The following is a 19,163-nucleotide window of genomic DNA, read 5'->3' as shown; positions in this document are numbered from 1 at the left end:
AACCCAATTTTTTCATTGTCCCATTGTCAGGCTGCTAAATTTTTCTCCTATGAAGATTGAGCATCCCTCATCCAAAAATACAAAATCCAAAACTTTTTGAGTGCCAGCGGGAAGACAAGTGGAAAATTCCACTCAACTCATGTGATAGGTCTCGGTTTAAATACTAAAAATACAGATCCAGGAGTAATGGTGTGTGCCTATATTTCCTCTTAAGAGCTATCAGCCTCTTAAACATTTCTTCTGAATTCATGACATACTTTCTAAAATTTATCTTCTTAGCAGTATGGTTGCATAGTTTTGGAATGCAAGATTTGCCTCTACTACATTGTTAAATACTTCATTGGCTGTGAGTCTACTGAACTCCAGTGTGGATTCCCATATGTTTAAATAAGGGTCTTGCAGACTGATAATGCCAAGGGACAGATTTCTCTTATAGAGAAGAAACAGCAGAAAGGACAAAAGAGTAGCAGGTCAGGTGCTGCCTCAACAAACAGCATTGTGGAGTCACAACCTCCTCTTGTTACTAAGCAACATCAAGTGGACCCCTCCAGATTCTCTTCCCTCAGATGTAGCCTCAAAAAGACAAGAGAAAAGTTTGTCTTTTCTACTCCCTTCCTGGGAAGATGCAAAGTGCTTTAATAGGCTCCTGGGTAAGAGTACACTTCATAGCTAATCCTGGCCCCTGACCCTGGGGTTATACATGGAATCTGAGTGAGTCATGAGAGTGAAGTTAGGTTTCATCCAGCAGGCTGGTAGAGAACCCTGAGCTGCCACCTTCCCCTCTTCAGTTCTGGGGTCATCCCTGGAGACTACCTAGTCTTCCTGATACTTTGTCCCCTTCCATACAACCTTGTCTGCTAGACAGCTGAGCCCCCTAACCCTTGTCACCCCATTTATTCCCCGTTCATTGTTTGATTCACATCCTCATCCTTATTCTGGAGTTTGACCGCTTTACAGTCTGGGAACATCTAAGGACAGTGATTGTGTTTTCATCTATTTGTATTTCCTAGGTCCAGCTCTATGCCCTAAAGGTCCAGTAAATACTGTTGAACTTAACTAAATAGACAGCAAGAGATTCTAAACAGTACAGAGGTAGACAAGTAAGGTGACTTAATCTTCAGTGCAATGAAAAGATTTTGGGTTTTCCAGTCCTTTTGAGAAGTTTGCTATGGTAGACAGAAGCCATGTTCAGAACAGGTTCCTCTGCTCAGGATTATAACTGTAGAGTATCAGATAAACCCATTCTTAGAACTCAGGACAAAAAGTTGGACCATAGGAGTTCCCAGACATGATCATCCACAGGGTATCCATCTAATAACATCAGCACAGTACACCAGCTTCTTGGACCCATGATAGGTGCTCATTTCATTCTTCTGCCAGTGCCTCTGAAATTCTCTCAAGAAGATATTCTCTGTTGCTTAAATACTTCTTTTGGAAAGTTTATCCCTTGCTTGGGTGCTCCAAATTCTGAAGGTTGCCCTCTTGTCCCGGAATAGCAAAGTATGTGGCAAATGAGTGTTCATAGCTTTGTCAAAAGATGCAGAAGGATCCATAGGTCCCTTGATTTTCAGGGATCCTTGATCTACTTTTAATACTGTGGGGAGGACATCAAAGGGGACTTCCTCTCAGGTACCTTAAGACCAAACCACTGAATAGTGGACATTCCCATAGAACTCTGCTCTGAATAAATGGTATCGCTTTCCCCCAAACACATAGCTGTCCTAGGTGGGTCAGCACAGCTGAAACCAACTCTCCCAATGATGAATGAGGACACATCTCCCTTTCCAGGAGTGTTCCTCTTTATATTCTTTCTATTCTTCCAGGAGCTCCAGTGAGGGGCTTTTTACATGGCTTCTCTGGAGCCAGGTAAAAAGGAGGAACCCTGAGGTCTGGGACCTGGGGTAGGGAGTGTGTGAGTGGGCTTTATCTCATGCATGCCTTGTTATAGCACAACAGTGGCTTTTATGGGCACTACAGAGGCCAATTCAAGAGTGAAACTGCTGGAGAATATCGCCTTGCAGCCAAGCCCCAACCTCCAGCAACATTCCTGCAGCGATGTCAGGTACAAGGTGCGGGGTGGGAGGTGGGCAGGAAGAGATGGGCCATTTCTTGCCTCTCCCAGGCCCCAAGGTCCTCGTACCAACCCTTTCAGAATCAGACTGACACCCAGGTTCAACCTAACCCTGGGACAGACAGGAGGTTTGGTTCCTCTTCCCTGGAATGTCAGATCTTCCCTCTATTTAGAGAAGAGCAGGTGCCAAACTGGACAGTATAGCTCACTATTCCTTCTAGATGGAGGAAGGGTCCAAGCCTCAGTGGGATGCATAATTAGGGGTGAGAGCCTTCAGAACCCAGGAAGGAAGGCTTCAGTTTTGCTGAACAGCCCTCCAGTTTAGATACTCGATGCCACAAAAGCCTACGGCCAGCCTCACAGTCCAGGTCTGAATAAATGGTATCCCTTTCCCCCATACACATAGCTTTCCTAGGTGGGTCAGCACAGCTGAAGCCAACTCTCCCAATGATGAATGAGGACACATCTCCCTTTCCAGGAGGGTTCCTCTTTATATTTTTCTATTCTGCCAGGAGCTCCAATGAGGGGCTTTTTACCTGGCTTCTCTGGAGCCCTCAGGAGGGACCCTGAGGTCTGGGACCTGGGGTAGGGAACATGTGAGTGGGCTTTATCCTCCTAATGTTAATAACATCAGCAGAGTACACCCACTTCTTGGACCCATGATAGGTGCTCATTTATTTCTTCTGCCAGTGCCTCTGAAATTCTTTCCAGAAGATAGTCTCTGTTGCTTAAATACTTCTTTCGGAAAGTTTATCCCTAGCTTGGGTGCTCCAAATTCTGAAGGTTGCCCTCTTGTCCCGGAATAGCAAAGTATATGGCAAATGGACCTTGGGAATGAGTAGGACACCTAGTCAGGCAGGGAAATAGCACAGGAGGCTACTGGATACTAGTCTACATATCTGGAAGACTGGATAGGAGAGATGGCAGACATGACCTAGAGTAGCTAAAACAGGTTTCTATACAGTAAAGGGGTACAGGGTCCTAGGCCTTCTGCCATTACAGGCCTGGAAACAAGGAGAGGGCACTGTATATTACCAGTCAAGGTCTCAGCAGGCTTAAAACAAGAGAAGTCAGGAGGGTATACTTTTAAAAAGAGTGGGTGTAGGGGCCTCAGGAAAAGGCAGTCTCACAGTCTGATAACAATCAAGTGGGCAGTATTACTATTGGGCCCAAAGGGATAAGGAGATGCATGGCTCCTAGAACCCATAAGGACAGAGAAAGGTGTGGCAAGAGCTACCCTGAGAGGAACAGTGGTCCTAAGTGGAGAGATACAGCCAGGTGGGAGCTAGCTTGGGAGGGGTTAGGAAAAAAAAACTCCCTCTCTTTATCCATCTCTTCCCAGGACTCTGTAGTGGCCAGAGTGAAGGGACCCTGTGACACATCTACTCAGGTCCACCTCCTGAACAAGATCATGGGGGAGGAAAATCCATAGGAACCAGTATCAATGCCCAGAATATGCTCCACCCACTTCAGCTTCTTGTTTCCCCGCCCTTTGTGAGGTCCATCTGTAACTGTCATTTGGATTCTTCAAGAATTTCTTTCTTAGGCTGAAAGAAGGGTCCTGAAGGCTGCCATGTTGTGCAACCTGAATTTCCTTAACATGTTCATTTGGAAGGTCTGCCTGGCACTGTCTTCCAAACCATACCCAAGTGCAATCCTAGACTGCCCATCAGAGCCACCTCCCATTTATTTGTTTATTGATTGATTGATACTAAATATTGAACCCAGGGACACTTAAACACTGAGCCACATCCCCAGCCTATTTATTTATTTACTTATTTATTGAGACAGAATCTTGCTAATTGCTCAGGGCCTTGCTAAATTGCTAAAGCTGGCCTTGAACTTGTAATCCTCCTCCTGCCTCAGCCTCCTGAGCCCCTGGGATTACAGGCATGTACCACCACACCTGGATGGCCACCTACCTTTTTGAGGGTGATGGAGTGAATTTTGTACAGGAATAGAAGAAACCTAGAGCCTTTCTACTGAATGTCTGTAGCCCTCAGTGACGTTTTTCATCCCAGAGACTAGAACAGCCTCTCAATCCATTAAACCCAGCCCCAGGTATAGATATAGAGTTCATGATGAAACTGAAGACTTGGAGAATTTATAGTATTATCAGCAACTCCAGCTAGCATGATCTGTGTATTTTGGACTCAGGTTGTATAAATGGCTCTTTCTAGATTTAAAGCTATCTTAATTAATAGGAAAGACTTCCCAGGGAAGGTGCATACCTTATTTTTGGCTTGGTTGAAGGTATCAGGTTCCAGTTGATTGTGGCTATTGTTTAAAGACCTTTTAAAATGTGATATCTACTTTCTTTTGGTTTGGGGGAGGATAAAAACTTTTTTTCTTTTTCTTTTTCTTTTTTTTTTGTCCTGGGGATTGAACCCCAGAGTGCTCTACCACAGTGATACATCCCCAGTCCTTTTTATTTTGAGACAGGGTCTTGCTAAGTTGCTGAGGCTGGCCTCAAACTTGCAGTCCTCCTGCCTCATCCTCATAAGTTGCTAGGATTACGGACATGTGCCACCACACCCAGTGGGCAGGTAAACATTTTGTCTGTGATATTCAGAAACAAAAACATTTTTTTTCATTTTTCTGGTAAACCAAATTGCCTTCACCTACCTGACTCTTAGGAAATGTAATCCTTGTTCTCTTTGTTCCTAAAGTCAGACAAGAGTCCCAGACTCATGGATGAGGTCAGGTCCTTCATCTGTGGTGCCATAACTGCTGTGTCTCTACTAAGCCCCACACCTCAGTTTGACATGGAGGCTCCTCTCTCAGAACCCTACTGAATACAGACTGTCCAGCCTCTACAAGGTCCTTAAGCCTCAACTTGTAAATGCTGCCTCCTCTCAGGAAACCTACCTCCAAGTCCTATTAAAAAAGAAATTGTAGGGCTGGGGATGTGGCTCAAGCGGTAGCACACTTGCCTGGCATGCGTGGGGTGCTGGGTTCGATCCTCAACACTACATAAAAATAAAAAATAAAGATATTGTGTCCTCTTAAAAAAAAACTAAAAAATAAATATAAAAAAAGAAATTGTAGCTCTAGCTCCTCTTATTTATGGGTTTTACCACTTCTGTAAAAAAGGAGTCCTGAACAGTTTAGAAACAAAGATACCAAAGCAAGAAAACCCAGAACTGCCTAGGGAGAGAGGGTGTGATTATTCTTCTCAACAGGCTCCCACAATTGTGAGAGAGCAAAACTCCAATCAGGCTCATATATTATCCTGCCACTGTAGAAATAGTGAGTTTCCAGAATCAGATCTATCTCCAACAACTGAGCCATTTGTTGTAAGGCTTTGTACAATTCTGCAGCTGAGAATAGAGGCAGGGGAGAAAATTGGAGGTCAACAGGAACTTGTTGGATTGTTTTGTTTGGTTTGGTTTGGTACCAGGGACTGAACTTAGGGCACTTGAACACTAAGCCACATCCCAGCCCTATTTTGTAATTTATTTAGAGACAGGGTCTCACTGAGTTGCTTAGCACCTCACTTTTGCTGAAGCTGGCTTTGAACTCACAATCCTCCTGCCTCAGCTTCCCAAGCTGCTGGGATTACAGGCGGATGCCACTGTACCTGATTCTTAAGCAGTTGTAAGAAATAATAATCACCTCTACACTTCCCAGTTTCCTTAATGTTAGCATTTTGCAAAGCTACAGTCCACAACCAGGACATTGATACTGATGCAATCTCATTCAGATTTCCCAGTTTTATTTGTACTTGTGTGTGTGTGTGTGTGTGTGTGTGTGTGTATGTGTGTATGTGAGAGAGAGAAAGAGAGGGAGGGAGGGAGGGAGGGAGGGAGGGAGGGAGGGAGAGATCGATCTATAAAATTTTATCATCTTTTAAAAATATTTATTTAGTTGAAGGATGAACACACAATTTTTTTTTTTTATGTGGTGCTGAGGATTGAAAACAGTGCCCCACACGAGAGGCAAGCACTCTACCACTGAGCTACCCCAGCCCTCAAATTTTATCATCTTTAACATTACAAGGATCCCTGGTGCTGATCTTATATTACCAACTCAACTCCTTCCCACTCTTACATACTTTCTCTGATCTTAACTACCAATCTCTCCTCCATTTCTAAAATTTTTGTCACTTAAAGTGCCATATAGCAGATACTGTGGCACATGCCTGTAATTCTAACTATTCCAGAGGCTGAGGCAAGAAGATAACAAGTTTGAGACCTGCCTGGGCATCTTAGTGAGATCCTGTCTCAAAATAAAAATACAGCCAGATACAATGGCACAAACCTATAATGCTGGCAACCTAGGAAGCTGAGGCAGAAAGATTGTAAGTTCAAGGCCAGTCTCAGCAACTTGTGAGAAATCCTCAGCAACTTAGTGAGAATCCTGTCACCAAAAAAAAGACAAACAAACAAACAATAACAAACAAACAACAACAACAACAAAAACAGCTGTACATGGTAATCCCAGCAGCTTGGGGGGTTGATGCAGGAATACTATAAATTCAAAGTCAGCCTCAGCAAGTTAGTGATGCCCTAAGCAACAACAAAAAAAAAATCTGTGCAGCTTTATTTATATAAGCTTTATTTGAGACCCTGTCTCAAAACAAAAAAATAAAAAAGGGCTGGGGATATGGCTCAATGGTTAAGTGCCTCTGGATTCAATCCCTGGTACCAAAAAGGAAAGAAAAAAAAAAAAAGACAGGGGATGTAGTTTAGTAGTATGCAGCTCAATCCCCAATACCAAAAATCAATCAATCAAATAAATAAATAAATAAACAAACAAACCGGGGCGCGGTAGCTCATGCCTGTAATTCCAGCAGCTAGGGAGACTGAGACAGGAGGATCAAGAGTTCAAAGCCAACCTCAGCAACGGTGAGGTGCTAAGCAACTCAGTGAGACCCTGTAATAAATCCCTGTAATAAAATACAAAATAGGGCTGAGTATGTGACTCAGTGGTTGAGTGCCCATGAGTTCAATCCCTAGCACTCCCTTCTCCCCCAAAATAAAAAAGAAATAAAAAGGTCTAGAAATGTAAATCAGTGATAAAGTGTCCCCTGGATTCAACCCCCAATATTGGGGAAAATTGCTATATAAATGGAATAACACAGGGGCTGGGGTTGTGGCTCAGTGGTAGAGCATTTGCCTAGTACATGCAAGGCCCTGGGTTTGATCCTCAATACTACATATAAATAAATAAAATAAAGGCATTGTGTCCAAGAACAACCAAAAAATAAATTGAATAATACAATATTCAACCTTTGGAGAGGTTTTCTTGCTCAGTATAATTTCCTAGTTATCCAAGATCCATTGAGTGTATCAATAATTCAATTCATTACTGAACAGTATTCCATGGCACATATGTATTGATTTGTTTAAACATTCACTTATTGGACATCTGAGCTGATTCCAGCTTTGAGCTTTTTATAAATAAAGCTGCTATGAACATTTGTGCACAGATTTTTTTGGTGAACATGAGTTTCCATTTCTCTGGGATAAATGCCCAGAAGTACAATTGCTGGGTCAGATGGTAGTTGCATGTATTTTTTTAAAGAAACTGTCAAGCTCTTCTCCAGAATGGCTGTACCATTTTTACATTCTCACCAGCAATGCATGAATGATCTAGTTTCTCTGCATTCTCACTCACATCTCTATTTTTAATTTTAGCCATTCCAATAGATGTGTAGTGATACTTCACTGTAGTTTTTATTTCTATTTCCCTATTGTTTAGTGATGTTGAAAATCCTTTAATGTGTTATTTTCCATCTGCACATTGTGTTTGATGAAAAAAATCTTCATATTGTTTGCCCATTTTCTTATTAGATTGTATTTTTACTGTTGAGATGTTAGAGTTCTTTATAAATTCTACATACAAATCCTTTATTGGGTATGTGGTTTGTAAATATTTTCCTTCTAGTCTTCATCCTTTTCATGTAGATTTTCTTTCTTTTTTCTTTTTTTTTTTTTTTTTTTTGTGTGTGTGTATGGAGGGGTACTGGGTATTTAATCCAGGAGTGCTTTATCACAGAGCTGCATCTCCATTTTTTTAATATTTATTTTTTAGTTTTAGGTGGACACAATATCTTTTTTTAATATTTATTTTTTAGTTTTCGGTGGACTTAACATCTTTATTTTATTTTTATGTGGTGCTGAGGATCGAACCCAGCACCCTGCGCATGCCAGGTGAGCACGCTACCACTTGAGCCACATCTCCAGCCCCTTATTTATAATTTTTTTGTTGTTGTTTGAGTTCTTTTGTTTGTGCCCAGGATTGCACAGAGGGGCACTTACCACTAAGCCACATCCCCAGCCCTTTTTATTTTTATTTTTAAAATATTTTTATTAGTTGTTGATGGACCTTTATTTTACTTACTTATTTATATGTGGTGCTGAGAATTGAACCCAGTGCCTCATGCATGCTAGGCAAGCACTCTACCACTGAGCCACAACCCCAGTCTGCCCTTTTTATTTCTTGAGACAGGATCTCACTAAATTGCTTAGGGCCTTGCTAAATTGCTGTGGCTGGCTTTGAATTTGAGATCCTCCTGCCTCAGCCTTCAGAGTCTCTGGGATTATAGGCATGTGCCACCATACCTCACTAAATTCTGAAGCAGGATCTCACCAAGTTGCTGAGGGTCTGAGTTGCTTACAGTCATGCAACACCATGCTTGGCTAGACTTTGTTTCTTTTCTTTTTCTTTCTCCTTCTCTTCTTCCTCTTCCTCTTGATTCCCTTCCTCCTCCTCTTATTTTTTTACTTGAGGTACTGGGAATTGAATCCAGGGCCTCCCACACACCAGGCAAGTGCTCTACAACTAAGCTACATTCCTGACCTTGTGTGTGTTTGTGGTGTGTGTGTGGGGGGGGGGGCGGAGATCGTGTTTCTGTGACTTAACTTTTTTTTTTTTTTAATTTTTAAGATCCCACACTTACAAACTCAAGAAAAAAAAACCCATACCTGATCCCTTCAGCATAATCTCTCGCTGAAGATGGATTTTTATTCTTTAATTTTTTTATTTTTGTATCAGGGATTGAACTCAGGGGCACTTAAAAACTGAGCCACATCCCCAGCCCTTTTTTGTATTTTTATTTAGAGATAGGATTTCACTTAGTTGCTTAGGGCCTTGCTAATTTGCTGAGGCTGGCTTTGAACTCATGATCCTCCTGCCTCAGCCTCCAGAGCCACTGGGATTACAGGTATGTGTCATGGTGGTGGGCTGATATTATTGTAATGATTGAAAAACTACTTTCTCAATTCCCCTCCTCTCTTGTTCATCATTCTTTAGATGTGGTAAATCTAGCAGTTTTCCTCAGGTTTGTAGACTTTTTGGTGATTTCTCATTTGCACTTCATCAATTGCTGCCTAGGTTTGAGATAAATAATTAAACAATTACAAAGCATGATTAGAGGAAGAGGTACAAGGAGATGTGAGCTAGTATAATGTAGTGTGTTTGAGTCCCAGATCTGATATTCAACTCAAGGCAAATTACTTTACCTTTCTAGATATTACGGTCCACCTACTTTTTAAAATTTATTTATTGGGGCTGGGGATGTGGCTCAAGCTGTAGTGCGCTCGCCTGGCATGCATGCGGCCCGGGTTCGATCCTCAGCACCACATACAAAGATGTTGTGTCCGCTGAAAACTAAAAATAAATAAATAAATATTTAAAAATAATTCTCTCTCTCTCTAAATAAAATAAAATAAAATTTATTTATTTATTTAGGTACTGGTTATTTAACCCAAGGGCACTTCACCACTGAGCCATATCTCCAGACCTTTTTATTTTTATTTTTTTTAATTTTAAGACAAGGTCTCACTAAGTTACTGAGGGCCTCACTAAGTCGTTGATCACAAGTTTGGCCTCAAACTTGTGATATTCCTGTCTTGGCCTCATAAACTGCTGGGATTACAGGTTTGTACTACTATGCCTGGCTGGAGTAAGCAAGGCAGAGAGCAAAGAGCTTATGTTCCAATGAAAGGCATCGGAGGACAGGCAATATCATTATATAGAGAGTGTTAGGAAGCAGAAAACATGGAGTTGAGGAGATGGGACTACTGGTACAAAACTAAAGGAATGTCTCTCAAGAGGTAAGTAAAAGGGAACTCCATGGCCAGCAGAAGAAACTAGTGGAGCAAAGGCCTGAGGAGGAAATATCTGGCATGTTTGGGGAGCAGGGAGAATGCTACTGTGACTGGAGGTAGGATCAATAGGGAAAAATCAGTATCATGTGGGTCTCATGAACCACTACTGTAACTCTGGCTGTTACAAACACAAAGAACTGGGGCTGGGGCTGTAGCTCAGTGGCAGAGCACTTGAATCCAGTGTGAGGCACTGAATTCAATCCTTAGAACCACATTAAAAAAATAAAATAAAGGCATGCTGTCCATCTACAACTAAGAACAAAACAACAACAACAAAAAAAAAACATGCAAAACTTTTGTGGCAAACAAGATGTGATCTGATTCATGTACTAAAAGAATTTCTTTCTACTAAGAAGACCACAGATTATGGTGGTAAGGTGAGCTTGAAAGCAGGGACACCAGGCAGGAAGCTCTTGCAATAATTCAGGCAAGAAAATAAGGTGGTTTGGACCAGAGAAAAGTCTGGACATGCTGAGAAGTAATTTGATCCTGGATACACTTTGAAGGAAATATCAATTGAATTTCTTGGTACATTGGATGTGGAATGTGAGAGAAAAGAACCAAGGGGACTCTGAGGTGTTTGACAGGACCTAACTGCCATTGCTTAAGCTGGGCGAGGCTGTAGGTAGAATGGGTCTGGAGGATGATCCAAAGTTATTTGGATATACTATCAAGAGTTGACATGGAAATGTGGAAGACAGTTGGTTCTTGAGACTGGGGTTCAGGAGACAGCTTGAGCTAGAGACAAAAATTATAGTTCCAGATAGAATGTAGGGTTCAGAGCATGGTTATGCTGTAAAGGGAGTAAGTGTGGACAGAGAAAAGACTTCGCAATCTAGTGTTAAAGGGCCCCACTTATGGCAGGATGTCCTGGTAGATGTCTCAGCCCACTCCTCAACCGGTGGCCTCAGAAGCTACTGCTTCAGGGAAAGTCCCAGAATGAAATATCCAGGGAGTAAGGTACTGCTTTAATTTGTCTCTGACCTTTCAGAGTGTTGACAGTTTAGCAGTTTAGAGGTGGTGGCTCCTGAAGCTTCCCTCCATTATGGACACTGAGGCAATATCTGGGGGAGAAGGTAAGCATCATTTCCCCCCTTCACCTTCTTTCTCATTATTTTTCAAGAAACCAGCACAGCAACACTTTTTCTCCAAGCATGACAACCGCACTTCCTTTGACAAAGTGAGTGCTACAGACAGGCAAGAGAAGAGACAATCCCCCAGCCCAAGTGGAAGTTGAGCATACAGCAGTTGGTAGGGTGGAGTGAATTAAGATCCTGAAGAAAGGGAGGGTTCTTTAAACAGGCAGAGGAGTGCCTATTTCCCCCACAATATTTCTCCTCTGGGAAATCTCTTATTCTTTTAAGAGTGGTACCTCTGTTTTTGTTTCCTCTGCCAACTTGCCCCAATACTATATGCAAGTCTGCTGGGGGCCAATGGATTTTCAGGACCCCATTTCCACAGCAGAATGGTTCCCATCACTGAGGAGGCAAGCCAATGAGGACAGGGGACAGGCCAGGGAGGCCAGGTATGGGCTAGGCATCACCAAACAGATTTGGGATTAGATGGGGCCCAAGGAAATGCTTGGTGCCAAGACTGTGGGCCAAGGGCCCATACCGTTGAGGAGGGCCCCTACTGCCTGCTGCAGGGAATTGGAAGACGGAAAGACCTGGAGCGCCTCTGGCAGCGGCACACCTTCCTTCGCTGGGCACCTTGCAAGCTGGAGTTGAGCCAGCAGCGGCCCCTGGAATCTTCCTACCAGTCCGATTTCCGGCCAGGCCCAGGACTCAGTAGCTTCCCACAGCGCCTCGTCCACTTTGTGCAGGTTCAGCCTCCCCACGTGAGCACCACCTACCAGCAAAACTTCTGCCAGCCATCCCGGGGTGGCCACTGTGGTAGTGACAAGGTAGGACCCCAAACACCGGTCACCAACATTCTGCCTGACCTCCCAGGGATTCCAAGACCCAAGATGCTACAGCACTATCTTCACAGTGGGGTCTCTGAGTGTCTAAACTGGTCTGGAGCATTAAACAAGGACAGCTAACAGAGCAACCTGTCTGTACACAGAAGTCTCATGGGTTGGTGAGCAGTGGTGCTCTGCCATTGGCACTGCTGTCCATGACTGTTGGGCTAGGGAGGTGCTGCCCTGGGGAGCCCTGCCACCAAGTGAGAATGGATAAGGCCTGAAGGAGGCTCAAGAGTCCAGGACAGTTACCATGACCATGGTAAGTTGGTTCCAGGGACCCAAATGTTTATTTGAAATTGCAGTAAATCCAGCTGGTGAGCCCCTTGTACTCAGTATAGCTTTAAGGAAAGCAAAGCCAGAGACTCCTACTTGTGGGCATTAAAGGCTGGAGAAAGAGCGAAGGACTGGCAGCTTCCTCCAGGATACTGCTGCCCTTGAGAGGTTTGGTGAGTGGCCACAGTCCTGCCCAAGAGATGGCTGTCCCACATCTAGCACTCAGGGAGACCCACCAGACCACCCCTCCCTATGAGATGAGCTGAAGCCTTAAAGAGACAATGTGACTTGGAATGGAGTATATCCTATCCCTGTAAAGTTTCATTTTCTGAGCTCTTCTCTGGTCATCCTACCTGTGTCCAGAACATCCAAGATAGTAGAAGAGGGCTGTCATCCAATGTCACCTAAGGCAAAGCTGAGGCTTATGTGGGGCAGAGACACCAGATCACTTTGGGGATAGAGACCAGATCCAAGAGGCTTCCTGTGGACCTCCCTTATCCCTGGGAGAGTTGAAGCCCTGAAAGGAGGACAGAGACCATGAGGGTAACAAGGGAGTCCACACCAGGATCCCCACATCAGATTTCAGGAATACTTTTACTTTCATATCCAAAATTCCTGGATCCTCACAACAGCCCTGTGAGGTAGGTAGGGTAGGAAAGTTTCAGAGATCCTCATTCACAGACGAGGATGTTGAGGCACAGAGAGGTGAAATGACTTGCCCAAGGTCATACAACCAGCAACGTAGAGGGCCCAAAGCCACAATTCCTCTTGCCCTCTGGCAGTTTTTACGTCCTTTCCTCCATTCCCTCTGTGTCCCTCACCCTCTCTGAATATACCTAGGTCTGCAGGAACCTTCAAGATAGGCTGGGATTTTTCAGGAATGACCACTTAGATGGTTCTGGCTAACTCGAGATAGTCAATGCCAATCCTGCAGGGTGTAAGGCCAGCTCTCTCCTGAGCCCACTTTCCTGTTGGACACAGGGCCTAGGGGGCTCCTGGGTAAGGGTGGAGCTAGAATTATGGTTCATGAATGAATTGTGGTAAAGTTAGATGTGAGCATATGCTTGGCCTATGCTAAAGACAAAGGCTCCCTAACCCAAGCCCCCAAGGGAATGCCTCAAGTGCCTGTCCATATGCCTCCCTCATCCCAGAGCCATATAGAGCTCCTTCAGCAGCAAATGGAGACACAAACACCTGCTCCTGTACTGAGCTGCTCCAGTGAACAGACCCAACCAGGCCTTCAGACTCCATCACACAGACATAGTGCCTCTACAGCTTGACTGGGGCCCTGGGCCACACCCCCAATAACAAACAGCCGGGGCCCTGCCTGTAGGCTAGAACAGGAGCAGCGAGCTGTGGGCATGGCAGGCAGTGCCTCCCAGCGCCGACGTGTAAGACTGAAGCTCTCCACGGAGCCAAGAGGGCATGGCTGGTTTCCTGTAGGAGAGACAGAAAGTTGTAAGGGGGTTCCAAGCCCTTTTGCTCACTGAGCCCAAAAAATAGCCCTTGACATCACTCCAGGATAGGCTACAAGTGCCTTGCTCCTCATTGTCCCTGTTCAGCATTTGTTCATTCATTCATTCATTCATTCATTCATGTTTTGATTTGTCCACTTGGCCACGCATTCAGTGATCGCTTGTCTTGTTTCTGTCTCCTAGAGCCCTGATGGCACATAGACCCCCCAGTCAGGCACTGGGCCAGGCAGATCACAACCTGCTTTTGTCACAGACAAGGAAAGGGAGATCACAAAGTCCTGACCTCTGGAGTGTCTAGAGAAGGGGGTGTTCCTGCTGGGGGCTACTCTTTTCTATCTTGGGCTCCCTTCTTCTCCCTAGCCCCACAAAGACTTACCAAGACCCCCGATGGCCAAGATGTGGCCCCCAAGGGAGCCAACCACAAAGTCTGCCCTCTTATCCCTCATACGCAGGCTGCGAGGCAGCTTGGTCCAGGACCCTGCAGGAGAGGGGAGGTCACATCTAATCACACATACACACTATGTCCCTCCATCCCACAGAGAGTAGGAGTACAGCCCAGGACAGCCACTGCTTACCATGTTCTAGATCAAACATTTCCACAGTGTTGACAAAATGTGGACGGGAGTAGAAGTTGTGGGGCCCAGGCTGCTGCAGGCCACCCAGGCTAAAAACATTGCCTTCAGCCATGGCACAGCCAGCAAAGGCCCGGCGGCTAGGCAGGCTCGGGTGCCGGGTCCAGGTACGGGCCTCCAAATCAAAAGCTTCAAAAGCAGTCACTGGGAGCTTGCCCTGGCGGCCCCCTGCCAATGGAATTGGGACACTTGGGGAGACAGTCCAGGGAACTTGATGGGCTCCTCATTCACCAAGTTGCAGATCTGTCTGCCCCAGCCTCCCAGGCACAGCTGTGTGCACATCCACATGTGGACCATCTACCACACAGTTGCTCAGGCACTGGGGTTTGGTTTTCCAACCTCAGCAGGGCCACCAGCAGTCAGAGCCTCAGAGTAGTCCTGGATCATCCCAACAAAGCTTCTCAAGTCCTGCCATCTCAGACTGAGCTAGATCCCTCCCACACCAATATGTGGTGATGGACTCTAAACCCCTTTCTCACATCTCCCAGACCCTTACCCAAGACATAGATCTTGTTCCCATGCAGGAAGGTAGAAGCCCCATAGCAGGGTGTGGGCATGGAGGGTAGCGAAAGCCAGCAGTCACGGCGGGGCTCATATACCCGTACCTGGGCCTGGGGGGCCGTGTCAGGGCCCATTCCTCCCAAGGCATACACCATACCATCTGCATAAAAAAAGAATAATTCAGACTGCATTCCAGCCTAGCTAGGGTAGCCCACCCTGACAGCTGCCCTAGTCATGCCTGGAGTGGCTGGAAACCCATGGTGTTTGTTTAAAACCCTGCTGCACATCTGGGGTGAAAGCTGGGAGAGGCAGGATTCTCGCTCTGGCCAGGGCCCCTCTGAGTGAAGAGCAGGAGGCGGCTGATCTAATTATAATCCAGCTCTGTCTCCCTGGAGATGCTATGGCAACCAAGTCTGGCATCCAAGCAGGGCTGGTCTAGGCCAGTGGTCAGACCTGGAGGCCACAAGGTAGGGGCTCCCTTGTTGGGGGTCATTTAAACCAGGTGTTGGTGGCATATGGATAACTGCTTAGCATGAAGCTCAGTCTAGGGAGAAGATTGGAGATCACTTGGCATGGGGGCAGGGCTGGGAGAAGGCTTAAGCCTATAGGATAGAGGTGAGGGCCACAGGCCTTCAGCATCAGTCTCCCTGCCAGCACCTCTACACCATACCCTTACACTAGCTTAGGTTCCTGCCTTCTGTTAAGCCCTCAGAATGAGCTAAGTGCATGTCTAGTAGCCTTGGGGTGATGTGCCTGTCAACTGGGTTTCCATGACAACCATCTCCAGGTCAGCTTGGCCTTTGTCCATATGAGGATCCCTGGTGTGTATGTGTATATAGTGGGGGAGTCTAAGCACTTAAGCATTTGCTGGGCTCTGAGCCAAGGCCCTGTTTCCCTCCCCCCACCCAAGACTATTTATAACCATGAGAGTCATTAGGCCACCCCCCCTACTGTCTCTAAGAAATGAGGAATGGGGCAGGGTGGTGGCTGAGACCTCCTATCATTCTGGGGACCTGTCTGTGGTTCTGTCCCCACCTCATAGCCAGAAAAGTCAGTTAACAGCCCAGTTCAGAGGGAGACATGAGAGGATACAGGAAGCAAAGCAATGTCTGGGCAGCTCTTGTCTAGTCTCTGAGAGCAAGGGACCAAGTCAGGACAGAATAGAGGGTTTGGGGCACCTTGAGACCTTCCTTGGGAAGCCACTCACCTCTCTCTACAGTTGCAACCCCCATGGCTGCTTGAGGAAGGGTGGCCCGACGCTCCCAGCGGCCTTCATCAGCTAGGAAGGCCTCCACAGCAGCTACTGGACTCTGGATTTCATCCACACCCCCCACCACTAGCACCTGCTTGCCCAGAACCACAGCAGCTGCACCAGCTCGGGCAGTGGGCAGAGGCGCCAGTGCCAGCCATGTGTGCGAGGCCATGTCCAGTGTTTCAGCAGTATCCAAGGGTAACCCAGACCGGCCACAGCCCCCCAACACCAGCACCTGCCCATCCTGGTGCGCCACTGTTCCATACACCCGGCAAGTGGGCATGGGGGGAAACACCTGCCAAGCAAAGGTGCGGCCACCACCTGCAGCCATGTCATTCACTGCTGTGGCAGGCCATGCTATCTGCTCAGGCTGTAGGCCTTACTGGGGAGACATGATAGAGTCTCATCTTGATTCTGCCAAGGATGCGAGGAGTGTCTGAGCAGTCCAGGGAACTGCCTCCACCTGGAGGAGAAAAGGAAAAACAGGGTCGGGGCTTCCTAACCATCCTTTAGGGAAACAGACGCAGCTTGTTGCTGAAGGCAGGGCAGGCTAAAATCACTGGTGGGAAAAGTAGGGGAAAGATCTACCCCTCTGACTAGCACACCTTCTGGAGTGGGAAGAAGGACATAGAGAGTGGTCTCCTCTGTATGGGGGCATGAGGGATGTTCCTCCCCAACCCCTGTGCTAACAACTAGGAGCAACTCAGTCAATCTGGGTCTAGGTAGAGGGAAGGTGACTAGAACAGAACTCTCCAGCCTAGTGCCCTTCCTTTCCTCTCAACAAGCCTCATCCTGGTTCTGCATGAGGTAAGTACTGCTAAATCTGGCTTCCAGTGTGCCCTGGGCAGCCTGGGATCCATCCATTCTGGTCCCCCACCTGCTGTCCCCCACCTGATTCTAGGGTATCCTTACACCACCATTTCACAGTGTTCAACCATTCTCGCCAGCAAAAGACCAGGGTCCGGGGTATCTGAGGCTCAGGAGGCCGGGTGCCAGGGATCCACACTCCCCTAGAGGTTCACCCTCAAGGATTTCTCCCATGCAAGCAGATTCCCTGGCGTCTAGAAGAAGGGGGTACTGGTTTGGGGAATCTCCTGAACACAGGACTCTAGGGTACCAGAAGCCAGGGCGTTTCTTGCAGGAATGCGCACGGGATTCAAGTTCTTCAGCTTTCCCTTTACCTGGGGGTTTCCACTCAGACCATGGTTCTCCTCCTGGCCCCAAACTTCCAGTTCGCTGAGGTGGGGGCAGGTCTGGGCAAGTGCGCTTGGGGGCTCTACGCTCCACGCCCCAAACTTCCCCTGAGCGCGGCTCCCGTGGGACTCACCCGCCGGGTTCCGTGCCGCTGGGGCACGGGGTCCGCCGTTCCGCCTCCGCTGACGCCCGCTCTGGCTAGGGCTGTAGCCGAGCTCCGGCGGGGCTCCCGCACCGCTCGGGCGTGGGGCGGGGCTGGACCGGGTCCGCCCCTCGCTCCCCCTTCCCCAGACTCTGGGAAACCTCCTCCCGCCTTAACTCTGCACGTGCCGCGGCCGAAGAAGGGCGCACCGACCCACGAACACACACAAATGAACAAATAAATGGACATGTGGAAAGTGGGCCTGCCAGGATTTAAGGTCCGGCCCCAGGCGGGAGTAGAAATGAGGCAGCGCGGCACAATGCTGGTATGGTTAGGGGTCGTTCTGAGCCGGACCCAGCTTGAGTAAGCAAGGCCTGGAATCTGCGGGCTTGAGGGGCCGGCGCCAGTCCAGAGCAGTTGAGTTTGGAGGAGCCCAACTACCGGCTTTTCGGCTGCGCCATCTGGAGGCCACTTAGGGCGTGGCCTGGGTCTCTATTCCGGGGCTGCGGGCTCACTGCCCTAACCCAAGCACAAAACAGGGAGCAGAATAGATCCTATAGTGCATATTAAGATCAGCAGGGGATGGAGGAGCAGACAGTGGCCTCAGGGTCTCATAGGCCTGGGTGGAAGGAATTCTTGAGTAGCTCTGACCAGAGGATGAACTAGAAGAGTCAGAGGTCAGAAGCCCTCCCAGGTGGGTCACTGGTCTCATCCTGTGAGGTCTGAGACTGAGGCTACTCTGGGGCCCAAGGTACTTTTGAGACTGTGCATCTTTAGGTTCCAAGGCCTGCATCTAGCCAACGCTAGAGTTAGGTGAGAGCAAATTGGTGTGGCAAGGACGCAACTAGCTCATACTCAGACCTTGGAGCATTTGGAGCATTGGAGCACTCAGAATATTACCTGAGTCTTTGAGCTGGGGGCTCACTTGTACAAGTCAGAGGTTACCTAAGGGAAGAGGTCCTTGCAGTAGTGTGTCAGTTCACTGCTTTGTTCTTTTTCTTTCTTTTATTCAAGGTACTGGTGATTAAACATAGGGACACTTTACCACTGAGCTACATCCCCAGCTCTGTTTTTTATTTTGAGTCAGGGTCTCACTAAAGACCTGATGAGGCTGGCCTCAAATTTGTGATCCTCCTGCCTCAGCTTCCCCAGTTGCTGGGATTACATATATGCACCACCGCACTGGGCTCCTTGTCCCTCTTTCACAGATTGTGTGAGTATGTGTCTGTGTTTTCCCCACAGCAGATTGGAGGCAAAGATACAAGTGCATATTATTAGTATGGGTGATGAAGTCAGAGAGCATCAACAGACGAGTAGAAAGTAGACAGGGGATGGGCTGGGGTTGTGGCTCAGTGGTACGGCGCTTGCCTAGCATGCCTGAGGCACTGAGCTCCATCCCCAGAACCAAGTAAAAAAAAAGTAAAGGTATTGTGTCCATCTACAACTAAAAAATTAAAAAAAAAAAAAAAAAGACAGGGAAAGCAGCCACTAAAGAAGGTATCATCAAGCAGGTTACTACTGTGGGCAACTGGGACCACATGATCCT

General features: G+C 46.9%; 2 protein-coding genes across 3 annotated transcripts; one reads left to right on the top strand and one right to left on the bottom strand.

Moving 5' to 3' along the window:
* Nucleotides 1-623: 623 nt before the first annotated feature.
* Nucleotides 624-12,226, top strand: Cimip7 (ciliary microtubule inner protein 7). Its single transcript, XM_026383729.2, has 4 exons — nt 624-650; nt 1,949-2,062; nt 11,309-11,365; nt 11,810-12,226. The coding sequence occupies exons 1-4, from the start codon at nt 624-626 to the stop codon at nt 12,224-12,226; spliced, it is 615 nt and encodes a 204-aa protein (XP_026239514.1).
* A 777-nt stretch (nt 12,227-13,003) lies between these two features.
* Klhdc8b (kelch domain containing 8B) lies at nt 13,004-18,006 on the bottom strand. 2 transcript variants are annotated; one of them, XM_026383899.1, is made up of 6 exons: nt 17,609-18,006; nt 16,237-16,744; nt 15,025-15,189; nt 14,472-14,696; nt 14,273-14,374; nt 13,004-13,858 (listed from the first exon to the last, which is right to left on the bottom strand). In XM_026383899.1, the coding sequence occupies exons 2-6, from the start codon at nt 16,610-16,612 to the stop codon at nt 13,662-13,664; spliced, it is 1,065 nt and encodes a 354-aa protein (XP_026239684.1). In that variant the 5' UTR covers nt 16,613-16,744; nt 17,609-18,006; the 3' UTR covers nt 13,004-13,661. The 2 variants fall into 2 exon arrangements, with proteins under 2 accessions (XP_026239684.1, XP_026239685.1); XM_026383900.1 differs by lacking the exon at nt 17,609-18,006 and adding an exon at nt 17,463-17,537.
* Nucleotides 18,007-19,163: the final 1,157 nt, after the last annotated feature.

The sequence above is a fragment of the Urocitellus parryii genome, chromosome 2 (genome assembly GCF_045843805.1).
Source record: "Urocitellus parryii isolate mUroPar1 chromosome 2, mUroPar1.hap1, whole genome shotgun sequence".
Lineage (NCBI taxonomy): Eukaryota > Metazoa > Chordata > Mammalia > Rodentia > Sciuridae > Urocitellus > Urocitellus parryii.
Note: the sequence above shows the minus strand (reverse complement) of the source record. Positions and strands in the feature narration are given on the sequence as shown.